Consider the following 11340-nt stretch of genomic DNA (forward strand, 5'->3'; position numbering starts at 1 on the left):
AAAAGTTCAAAGCAACTTCATTATAATGAAGAAAACGAACAAATCGGCAATAATCAACCTTTGCGCGAAAATCATCAATAAATTACCAAGTTCATAAAGCAATCAAGTTTGCAATACAAAAAAAGGGAACAAAAGCAAGAAACAAAAACACAAAGACATATCACTCTTGAGCAGTCTCGTCGGCTCCTCCGGTAGCAAACTACGAGAAGGGCTCGAGATCATCATCACGTAGAGGCGGCACCACATTCCCACATCAACTCTCGAACTCGCGATTCTCCAGCACGTATCAACTTGGGAGTTTTGATCCCACCAACTTGATCTCGCCGATGCAAGCGCACCATAATCTCGTACGAAAAGGTCTCAACCTCACCAACTCCGAAGCACGGTCTAGAACTCATAGAGTCTCGAGCTCACCATGATCTTGATCTCACCAATGTGCCATCGCGCGACCTTGGAGGGAGAAAATCTCTTCACCTCGCCACAAGGACCACAATAACTAGAACACCAACATCGCCCATGTCAATGCCGGCATCAGAAGTACCACCATCTCGCCGGCCACGTATAGAACTCGTCACACCGTCTCGAATAGACACTACAAGCGTGTCACAGCCACGTCTCAAGGTCGTCAACCTGACCTCGCTGCCAAAGGCATGCAACCGCAGCGGCAAGCAAGTCAATATAATCATCAAGCAACTCCCGACCTCGCCATCAAAAAGTCACCTCGTCACCTTGTTACCTCGCGATATCTCCAAGCCTCGACCCGACCAAGGAACCAAGACAAATCCTGGAGCGCACCACCGTACGAAGTCAGTTACGCCATCTCGTCTCCGCGCTCCCCAATTCGTCACCAAAGGTCAATCTCGCCATCGAAGATCAATCTCGCCTCCGAAAGAGCAGCTCGTCACCTCGCCACCAAAAAACGCACGATGTGACCACATCATCACGCAATATCACCGTACGGACATTGCTATCTCGTCCGCCAAGCATATCCCCTCCTTGAAACAAGCACGACATGGCCATGCCTTACCACTATCTCGACCTATCTATGGTCTCGGTCTCACCAGCTCGTCAAAGCTCCGGACGGATCCACCACGGAGCAACAGAGCGGGTTGAGCGGCGCAGCGAGACCAGGACGCCTCACGGTCGCGGTCTGGAGGTGGCGGAGCAAGAGACGCGAGATGAGCGGACACACTATTCATCCCGGAACCCTACGGAGGATGTCAAAACTCCTAAAATCTTCTTTTCCTTCTGCAAGACGGACCTAGAGACGCAGAACTGTAACCGACGGGCTCAAGCAGGCCATCGCAGATCGGACTAGGGAGGACCATTGTTGGATATGGGCTTTGCCCCCAACATTTACAGAAGCCCAAACAGAAGATCTTAGGGAGTTTGGGGCCTGAAGTCTTGGATTTGGACCAACATGCCGCATGGGCAAAATCATTATTTTACAGAGAGACAGAAGAAACCCTAGGTCATGGCTCACTATAAACACGTGATGTCATTGTCACGTCAGGGAGGATTTTTTGGACAATTAGAAAGAGAAGAGCAATTATTTTCGTATTAACTGCGCTTAGCTCTTTGATTGTTATTTTCAGTAAACTCTTCACTTCAGTTCTACGTTAATAAAATGACAAGTTCCGATTTATCCCATAGAATATTCGTATTATTTATATTGTCGATTTCGTATATCAACAATGTTTAGTTTCTATTGAAATTCAATTCGTACCATAGTTATCAATAAATGATTCGAAGGGAAAACAATCATACACATGGCCTACCATGTGTTTTGTAACTTGTTAGGGGGTCATCTCATCAAACACACCACAAAAGAAACAGAAGTTGAAACTAGTATAACATAATAAGCACAACGTAAGACCAAAAAAAAACAGTAGATAACTTTTAGGAATTGAAGGAAGGCTTGCAAACATAACTAATCTCTTAATCCGATATGATTTTTCAGTTAGGCTAGTCTTTTACATTTATTATAATAATTCGACGAAACATATATGGGGTTTAATCAATAATGATAAACAGTAGCATCATATCGAAGAATAGCATCACCTGTCTTCATATCAATCTGATGCGTTTTTATTTTGACAAAGCCTCTCGCCATTCTGAATTTCCCACGACCACCAACAATCGCAATCTCTCTTTCTCCAGACTCTTCTGCTACCGGATTCCTTGAGAATATACTAATTGAGCTCCCGTTGAACTTTCCCGTTGTAAACGCCAAATCAGCGTACATCACGATCGTAAATTTGCTAATCTCCTTGCTCGCGGAGACGTACATCCCACGGCCATTCCCAATCTCTTTTGAGTGTATCTCCGGTCCGACGGTGAGTGGATCATCCATTACAAAGAGACTTCCAAACCCTACTGGCGAGTTTGCATCTCTTGTGAGATTATCATGTGCGATTCTGACGGCGGTAGGATTTTTGCCACTAAGAATATCATGGAGGTAGAACCGGACACGAGTTACTTTCTCCTCTTTAAGATTAGCCGGCTGCGTTTTGCTGTAATAAGATTCCTCTTTATGAGCCATAACGGCTACACTTAAGCAAAGTGCAAAAATTGTTATGATTCCACTTTTCATGATTATAAATTTTGAGAAATTGATAAGAAGGTGTGGTCTAGAAGACATATATAGTTTGAACACTTATATCAAAAGGAGAGTTTATAGGTAAGATATCTTTCTACAAAATGATACTCTACACTAAAAGAAAGAAATCAAATTAAAGAGGTCAAAACTCATTATTCATATAGTAACCTAATGATATTATCCTACATTAGAAAAAGAAGTAGTCAATGCAATGCATTCTAGAATAATCTTCCTTTGTGGAAAATAAAACCAACATATTAACATCAAACACATGTAATTTATCTTAGTTTTTTATTTGGATAAATTAGTTAATTTTGTTAGAAAAAACATATTGTAAAAAAGTCAAACCATTCATCAAGTAAATATAAATTATATCAGACAATGAAATTGATAATTTTTAATTTACATTATGTAGAAGTATTAATATGAATGAGTAATTTTTTATTATAAGGAGATTTATTGGATATGTTGATTAATTCCAAAGTTTAATGCTTGACATTGATATGTTAAAAGTTAAAATTTCTAGTGGTGTTTTACAACTTTGAACATGTTGAGAAGAAATTTATTTAGTTTTTTTTTTTTTAATTATCGTTCCAAAAGCTTTGGTATACTTCTTGTAAAATAAAAATAAGGAATAGTATATTGTCGCACAAACTATTCTTCGAAGCAGAATTATTTATTAATTAATTTTGTAGACCACCGGCGCAAGAATCCAATGTATTGACCACGCGCAACTAACGCGCGTTAAGAGCGTGTTGTCAAAATGGTCCGTTTAAGTATTTCCAGTTCTCGAGCGCGTGTGATCGTTCATTAATCATATTTACCGACTCGTCCCACCACTTTCTAACTTGTCGCTGTTTTGTTTTTATTTTATACACTTGGGTTTTCCCAATTCATCTTATACTGTTTTTTTTTGTTTTTTTCTTTACCCATCGAACGCAGGTCAGATAGGCCCGATCGGTAGATTTTTTCATACAAATTAATGGATCATCAGGCCTTGTATGATCCAAATTCTATTTTTGGTGGATCATACATTTTAATAACAACAATGAGCGATGATGATTACTGCCCAACAAAGGGCTATTCCCAAAATTCCAAGAAATAATTAGACGATAATAAAACGAATAATGAGATTGTACAACTCGTAAAAGTAAGACACCCAAAACCCTAAAAAATTTCAACAGAGTATGCAATGAAGACTGAGAGAGAAAGAGAGAAGACCCTACCAAAATTTTCTATCGAGTTTCCCCACACAACTTTAACTTAAACAACACAAGACTCTCAGAAGCTAAAACCTCAATCAAGAACTGAACTTGTCGTATCACAATCCCCAAAAAATGCCTTTTCACTCTTCAGTTTTTGTCCTCAGTCTCTTCTTCCTTCTTATCCTCCTCTTCTACAGCTGGTTCCTCCCCAGTCTCTTCCTTCTTAGCTTCTTCTACATCTGGTTTCTCCCCAGTATCTTCCTTTTTAGCCTCTTCTACAGCTGCTTCCTCCTCTTGAGCTCTCTCCTCAGATTGCTCCGTGCTTCAATGTTCAAAGACATAATAATTAACCACGAGTAAGATAGATACATCCTTACTAGTTTACAACTTACACAGTACCCAACCATACTAATTAAAAAAAACAGTGAGATGAATTCAATCTTTCAGCCTAGCAAAGAGTGTCTACTTCAAGACATCAACTTCCATGTGTGCTTTCTACTACGAATGCGTAAACGACAACTGATAGAGAGAAGCTATTAAGCTAATGAACACCAAAACTACTCTCTCCTTTTAACTACTCTAATAATGCAGTGATCTATATAACACACGTCAATCAAGAGAGCCACTGTCAATTGTAGCATACATGAATGAATCCATCTCTCTCAAAAAGTTGACAATCTCTCAGACACATATCAATAAACCAAATATTTGCATATATCAGAAAACAAGCAAACCAAGTTTTGTAGTCAAAGAAGAGAGATAGATACCTTTTCCTCCAAGTTCTTTCAGTACGATCGTCGTCCTTACGGCCATTGCCAAGACCAAAGCCCATCTTCCCTGAAGATTTCTCATCAATGGCTGCAGCAACGTCCTTAAGCTTGTCAGCCTCGAGCTTCTCGTCAATCTCTTTCCAATCCTGGCCTTTCTCAGCCAGAACTTCCTCCCTAGGTCTGGCATTCCCAAAAGGATTAGCACCTTTAGGTCTATCTACAGCAACCGTGACCGGACTCATCGGCTTCACAACCTCCGGCTTCACGACCTCCACAACGGGCACGGGAAGTGTGCGGGGCTGTAACATCAATCTCGGCCGTGAGCCACCGCTGCTCGGTGGTGGTACGCCGTTTGCTCCGGGGCTCTCTTCTCTTCTCCTCCCCCAGGTGTCGGAATCCGCACCGCCGTATTGAGAATCCCGGTTTCTAGACAAGGATTCAAAACTTCCCCTCTTCTCAAATCTATCACCACCACCGCCGCTGGTAGAAACGAATCTACGAGACTCCGATGGCTTAGTGGAGACCCAGCTATCAACTTCATCAGCCTTGGACTGTGAATCGAAGAATCCTCCACCGACGACGCCGCCGCCGCCGCCTCTCTCTCTTCTCTCGAATCCGTTACCTGCAATAGGTTTCTTGGTGGCACCCCAGTTATCATCCTCATCCGCACGCGACGGACCCGAATCCCTACTAGATTCCCTATTGAATCCACCGCCTCCTCCTCTCCTTTCCCCATCCTCCGAAACCCTAGACGAACCCCACCTCGAATTGGAAGATTCATCACCGTAACGGCTCCCGCCGTAGCTTCGGAAACCGCCACCAAGCTTAGATCTATCAAGCTCCTCAGCGGAACGCTCGCGTGGACCAGTGGGAAGAGCGACGAGCTCAGCCTGAGTGAGGCGCTCCGTCTGGGGAGCAGCTGACGCGGCCTTCTTGGCAGAGCTGTAGGTAGCGAATTCAGCGAGAGATATGGTTTGGCCCTTCTTCTTCTTCGTTTTGGTGGTGGCTGCAGCGGCCAAGGAAGGGAAATCGGAGGAATCTCCTCCGGTAGAGGAAGGGGCTTGTTGCTTGAGCTCAGCTTCGTGTTCCTCGGCTTCTAGAGCCCAAGCACCAGGCTTTGCCCAAACAGATGATACAGCAGCCGCCATGGTTTGGTTTGATTCTTCTTCTTCCTTTTTCGTTCTTCTCTGTGTGAATATCAAAAAGTAATGAATGGTTCTGCTTCGATAGACCGCACCGAATCGCGATTTCCTTTTTATACTTTGGATCTTTTTGGGTTTTGATCGGACGGTTATTATTAATTCATCATCAAAATAGGGTTTTTATTAGATTCGGCTATTATAATATTTTCCATTCCTTCCCTTACAAGGACAAAGGAAACAAAATTTTTTTGTTGAATCAAAAAATAATAATCAAAGTCAACAATACTAATATACGTAAATCTTCAAAAATGACAGCTAGAGCTACTAATCTGTTGTCTAGTAGGAGCTCAAAAAAAAATATGCACAAATTTGTATAGAGAAACACTATTACAACAAAACTATATACACAAAGCTACATTCTTTTCCCCTCTAAGAGGTTAGAGATGGTCTTGTGATTTAGGATCTCCTAACCTCCTTCAGTTTAAAGCTCAAAAGACGCTCTAAAGTTTGAGGGGCAAGCTTCCTAATTAATATTCAGGGCTGTACAGACTTGTCAGATGCTCTTCATCAAAGCTCTTCCCTGAATCCTGCCATCTCATTCTTCCTGAAGAAGAAGCTTGTTGTTCCTCTTCTCTCGTCGCATGGAGTATTACTGTTCCTGTTAGCACTGTTATGAACCCACATACCTCTGAGGCTATGCTCTCTGTGTTTTGCCCATTCCAGTCCTGTTACCAAAGTCATTCATTCATCAACCATCTTCAAACATGATCATTGCTCTTAAACATTAACTATCTAGTTTATGTACCTTGAACATAATCGCACTCGCAACAATTGTGAGGGTTGTGAACATCACGTAGTAGATAGGAGAAACTATTGCTGCGTTGAATGTGTCCAGCGCCTGCCAAAACAATACTAAATGTTAGTATTAAGTGTTTTACAGTAGGCCAACACGACATCACACAGATACAAGTACAATTTCTTCTTACCTTGTTGAGGTAAATCATTTGCATTATCACACATATTGTTGCAACCATTACAAAAAACCATGTCTCTAGATACCAAATCTGATTTATCCCCTCCAAAGTTAACTTTATAGCAATCCCCACAGCCTTTATGCTCATAACCTATTCAAAACACCAACCTTTAAAGAGCAAAAAGTGGGGGAAAATTAAAATAGAGCTCAAAACTAATTCCAAGATGCTTACAGTGAGCGAACCCATCAATGAACAAATTCCGATATAAACAAGAACGTTGGTCTGGCCGCAGAGAGGTTCACAATACAGAATCAGAGCCAGGACAATCGACATTGATATAGCTACGTAAAGTAGAAAAGCTGTCTCATAAACAAAAAAAGAGAGAAAGGAAAAAAGATCAGTAACATAAACACACAAAAATGTGTATGTGTGAACAGAGAGAGAGAGAGGGAGACCTGGTTGCATAGCTAGTTTCCAGATTTCGTCAACAGAATTGGGAGTCTGCTCCTGAGGTGCGTGAATGACGATCATAACTGATCCCACGATGCAACAAACTTATCCCCAAACTCCCATTTTCCTAAGCTTTTCGTCTAACAGGAAATGTGCCAAAACAGCACTAGAGAAATCAAAGGGTTTAGTAAGAGAAGAGGTGAAAAGGAGATGTGAAGAAAATGTAAATAGATAGGGATACCTGATGATAATACTTAATGCACCAAGAGGAGTGACAAGTACAGCCGGAGCATAGACGTAAGCAACAAAGTTTGCAATTTCTCCAATAGTCACTTTTTGAGTTATTAGCAAAATCACATAAAAGAGAATGTAAGCAATAGATTAAATTGTTATTGAAAAAGGGATATAATGACATGGGTAATTAACTTACTAGTGACCAAGCCTACCCACCAAAGGGGCTCTAACAAATATGTATAACCACCATACCCTGCATCATCATCAAGCAAGGCACTCAAATAAGGACAAGTAGATAAAGGAGGAGGTTGGTTTCAATCTCCGAACCGAAATCTATGTATCTCTCAATTGAGAGAGAGCAAAACTTGAAAGAAAAGGGGAATAAATAACGAACCAGCACGGGTGCCATTAGCAGCAGCACGCTTGAGACCTTTCTTCTTCAAAATGAAGCTGGAACCTATGAATACACTTTAAGACACAGCTAATACCAAACCCATCTCATTGTCCGACAACATCTTCTTCTTATTCTTCTTCTTATTCTTATTCTTATCAATCAAATCTATGTTTGTTCTATGTTTCTATTTCTATCTCAGCCCAGAAATCCTTCTTAACCCTAAAAAAAAATTGGCGGTAGCGTATGGAAAACAACAAGATACAATCGAAAGGCAATTTAATCGTATGAATTGGGGTGTTATCTGATCATAACACACACGAATTGCCACAGAAGAAAAAGGATTGAAGGAAACCTGACTGCTTGAGATTGGGAGAAGAGGGAAGACGGAGAATCGCAAGAAAGAATTTGGAATTCAAATTTGATTTGATTAGATTTGGAAGAGAGAGAGAGAGAACTTGTGCCCTTTCCAGAGACGACAGCTCATGATGAGATTTCGTCGTCTTGTCGGAATTATTAACTTAACATTCTCATTCATACAGAGACAGAGAGAGAGAGAGAGAGAGAGAGAGAGAAAGGGTCAGGCGCTCTTCTTCAGTTTTCTTCCATTTGTTTAAAAATTAAGGCGTAAAAATTCGTATTGGGCCTGATTTTGATGGGCCGACCTTCACGTGATAAACTTAATAGAATAGTGAGTTCGTATCTAAGAGGCCCACTTAAGTTATTAGATCCATCTATCTAAATTCTAAACAAGTCTAACAGAAGAAAAAAGGCCAATTGATTGGTTTTGGTCACTGCAGAATCACGTGTGTTGTAACAACTTTAGACCCCCAAGACCTGGTGGTGTAGACTGACAATAGGCACACTATGTACTATGTAGTGAGAGGGTGATGATTTTAGTCAAGAAGAAAAGATAACAAAAGAGTCTGTATAGTATAGTATAGATAGCTCCCGATAATCAAAAATTCAGGACAAATAATGAACATAAACACGGCAAGGGATATATGCAGTTAAGCCAAGATAACGCAAAAATTAAAAGTAGGCAGTCATTAGAGAGAATATGATAAAAGAGTGAGTAGTAGAGTGCTCATTCATTATTTATGGATTTATGGTAAAGGTGACCAAACAAACAAACAAACTAAGGGGGATAGAAGAACATCTCTCCGTTCCCTCCCACGAAGAAGAGAATGACACCAAACTTATGACTACTAGGGACCAATAAGATAACGCCAAACGCAAAGACACAACCAGGACATATATGTAGATAGAGGCGAAAGAGAGAGATCATCTAAGATGATTGGATCCTAAGAGAGCTGACCACAATCGGCGACAACCACCGGCTTCGATGGCTTCCCAGACGACGATCCGACCTTCTCGATGGCCTTAACGACGTCTAACCCTTCGACGACCTGCCCAAACACCACATGCTTACCATCGAGCCAATCGGTCTTCACGGTGCAGATGAAGAACTGAGATCCGTTGGTGTTGGCTCCGGCGTTCGCCATCGACAGGATTCCAGGTCCCGTGTGCTTCCTCTCGAAATTCTCGTCCTCGAACTTGTTCCCGTAGATCGACTCGCCGCCTGTTCCGTTCCCGGCTGTGAAATCTCCTCCCTGGCACATGAACTTAGGGATCACACGGTGAAACTTAGATCCCTTGAAGTGAAGAGGCTTCCCGCCACGCCCTACTCCTTTCTCTCCGGTGCACAGCGCTCTGAAATTCTCCGCCGTCCTTGGAGTCTTATCGGTGTAAAGCTCCATCACGATCCTTCCCGCCGGCTGCCCGTCGATTGTCATGTCGAAGTAAACCTTAGGAAACGCCATTCTTGTTTGTTGTTGTTTGAGTGATAAAACGAGAGAGAGAGAAAGAGAGAGAGAGAGAGATCTCGAAAACAAGAGCTTCTTGTGGAGGATTAAGCGGTGAGGTTAGGTTCTTTATAGCCCCCGGAAGCGGCGAGTCGCATAAAATTATAAGATTGTTACACGTGGAGTTATCTCAACGGCTTTTCCAATCTTAACCCTGGTTAGGTTAGAGTTTGACCACCGGTTAATTAGGAGGGGTCAGTCAGTCAGACTCAGTTCAGTGGGATGAGTATCTCAGACTTGGCATATGCCCCTGGAGCAACGTGCCACACGTGTCAACTTATCTCATACGTTTCAAACCGATAGATACTACAACACCTTCACCTAATTTTATCTGATTTAATTCCCGATTCCTCCTTTAACGTTACATTATTCGGAATTATTAATAAAAGTTTCAAAAACGTTAATTTTAGTAACGCATAAATCTTTAATTATTTTGATTCTCTCTCTTTACGTGCCCATGCAAATCTTATGTTACAACAAACGTGATCAAGACTAAAAAATTAGAAAAATCTAGAATAGTTAATTATCAAAAAGCAACCCGTATATGTAAAAGAAAAAACAATTATTCTGAACTGCACTTTCTGCGGTCTAGAATGAGAGAGAACCAATCAAAAGAATTTGTTGAGGTAAGCGATTTCAAATTTAAAATTAAAAAAAAAAAAATGAAAGAAATCAACGAAAAGCAGTGGACACCATGCAAGACATGAACCCAACATTTTTAAAAGTTATGGCTATGATTTTAAAAGAATATATATTATATAATTGACTAACATGTAAGTCATATACCATCGGTACAATAGCCGGTTCAATCACACACCTAGAGGAATCTACAACATACGTACCGCATTCAAGTCTTGGCCCTCTCGGATCTTCTTCTCATGTTAGTTTCGTCCCTATAGCGATCCGGGATACAGAAATACAGCTATTTTCTTCAGTGAATCCATGGACAGTTCCAAGTACCCATGCACTTCAGCAGCTGATCGAGACAAAAGAAAAAAAAAACAAGCAGCAGTGTTGTTACACAAAAATAAGTATGCAAAAATACCAGATCATCAAGATAGCATTGTCAAGAGTGGGGAATAAACAGTTTGTTACCTTTCACTAGCTTTTTCAAGTCTTTGGAGAAGCTATCCACACGGCCAAAAACTGGATGGATCCTGCAAACCTGAACTACACAGAGTTCCAAGTATAACGACATCTCTGTCGTTTGGATCAGCAAAAGGCACAACTTCTTAACTTCATCTGGAACCTCTTTGGATCTGTAATTATCACAAAGCTCAGCAACTATTGCGGTGGCTTGGTCCTGCATTTTAAAATATACATTGTAGTACCAGGCGCAGATAAAGATTAGAAAAAAAAAACTGTAATTAACGGTTCGTGTTCTCGAGTTATTGTACCTGTAGACCGTGCAAAATCTCTGGCTCTGGAAGCTCAGGGAAATGAGCAAGATCGACATATCCCACTTCTTCTGCCCGTTTAACAGCACCCTCTGCTTGTAAACACAGAAATTTCAACAAGACAGAAGCCACTCTATATATCTGTATTGCCACCGAGTCTGAAAACTGCGATTGAGTAACAGACCCAGGATGTTCTGCTGTATGTCCCCTGATAACTAGAGCAGTCGACATTGATACAGCAGTGATCTTGGGTTTCCCAACACAAACTATAGGCGCTAGGGCAAACCATCCATGTTTGCTGTTGATGAATGAC

General features: G+C 41.3%; 4 protein-coding genes and 1 pseudogene across 4 annotated transcripts in view; all 5 read right to left on the minus strand.

Moving 5' to 3' along the window:
- Positions 1888-2696, minus strand: LOC104720786 (dirigent protein 15-like). Its single transcript, XM_010438669.1, has one exon. The coding sequence runs from the start codon at positions 2639-2641 to the stop codon at positions 2018-2020; it is 624 nt and encodes a 207-aa protein (XP_010436971.1). The 5' UTR covers positions 2642-2696; the 3' UTR covers positions 1888-2017.
- On the minus strand, positions 3692-5811 carry LOC104720787 (eukaryotic translation initiation factor 4B3-like). The gene is made up of 2 exons (XM_010438670.2): positions 4572-5811; positions 3692-4126 (listed from the first exon to the last, which is right to left on the minus strand). The coding sequence occupies exons 1-2, from the start codon at positions 5720-5722 to the stop codon at positions 3952-3954; spliced, it is 1326 nt and encodes a 441-aa protein (XP_010436972.1). The 5' UTR covers positions 5723-5811; the 3' UTR covers positions 3692-3951.
- On the minus strand, positions 5981-8362 carry LOC104720788 (annotated as a pseudogene).
- LOC104720789 (peptidyl-prolyl cis-trans isomerase CYP18-3-like) lies at positions 8825-9678 on the minus strand. The gene has a single exon (XM_010438672.2). It carries the CDS (start codon positions 9586-9588, stop codon positions 9070-9072), a length of 519 nt encoding a protein of 172 aa, XP_010436974.1. The 5' UTR covers positions 9589-9678; the 3' UTR covers positions 8825-9069.
- The window catches only part of LOC104727470, a 12648-nt gene continuing 11638 nt past the window's right edge, over positions 10331-11340 (minus strand). The window contains exons 31-33 of the mRNA XM_010446576.2: positions 11028-11334; positions 10726-10933; positions 10331-10606 (exon numbers count right to left, since the gene is read on the minus strand). Of these exons, the coding sequence (XP_010444878.1) occupies positions 10524-10606; positions 10726-10933; positions 11028-11334 (598 nt within the window). The 3' untranslated portion in view covers positions 10331-10523. The remainder of the gene's footprint in view (positions 10607-10725; positions 10934-11027; positions 11335-11340) is intronic.

The sequence above is a fragment of the Camelina sativa genome, chromosome 11, assembly GCF_000633955.1.
Source record: "Camelina sativa cultivar DH55 chromosome 11, Cs, whole genome shotgun sequence".
NCBI classification, from domain to species: domain Eukaryota; kingdom Viridiplantae; phylum Streptophyta; class Magnoliopsida; order Brassicales; family Brassicaceae; genus Camelina; species Camelina sativa.

What these genes read in the sequence shown, in the direction of transcription:
- LOC104720786 (XM_010438669.1), bottom strand. Translation starts at nt 2,641, where the DNA reads ATGTCTTCTAGACCACACCTTCTTATCAATTTCTCAAAATTTATAATC.
- LOC104720787 (XM_010438670.2), bottom strand. Translation starts at nt 5,722, where the DNA reads ATGGCGGCTGCTGTATCATCTGTTTGGGCAAAGCCTGGTGCTTGGGCT. An exon ending in GAAAGAACTTGGAGGAAAAG is followed by an intron (nt 4,127 to 4,571) that starts GTATCTATCTCT and finishes TGAACATTGAAG; the next exon opens with CACGGAGCAATCTGAGGAGA.
- LOC104720789 (XM_010438672.2), bottom strand. Translation starts at nt 9,588, where the DNA reads ATGGCGTTTCCTAAGGTTTACTTCGACATGACAATCGACGGGCAGCCG.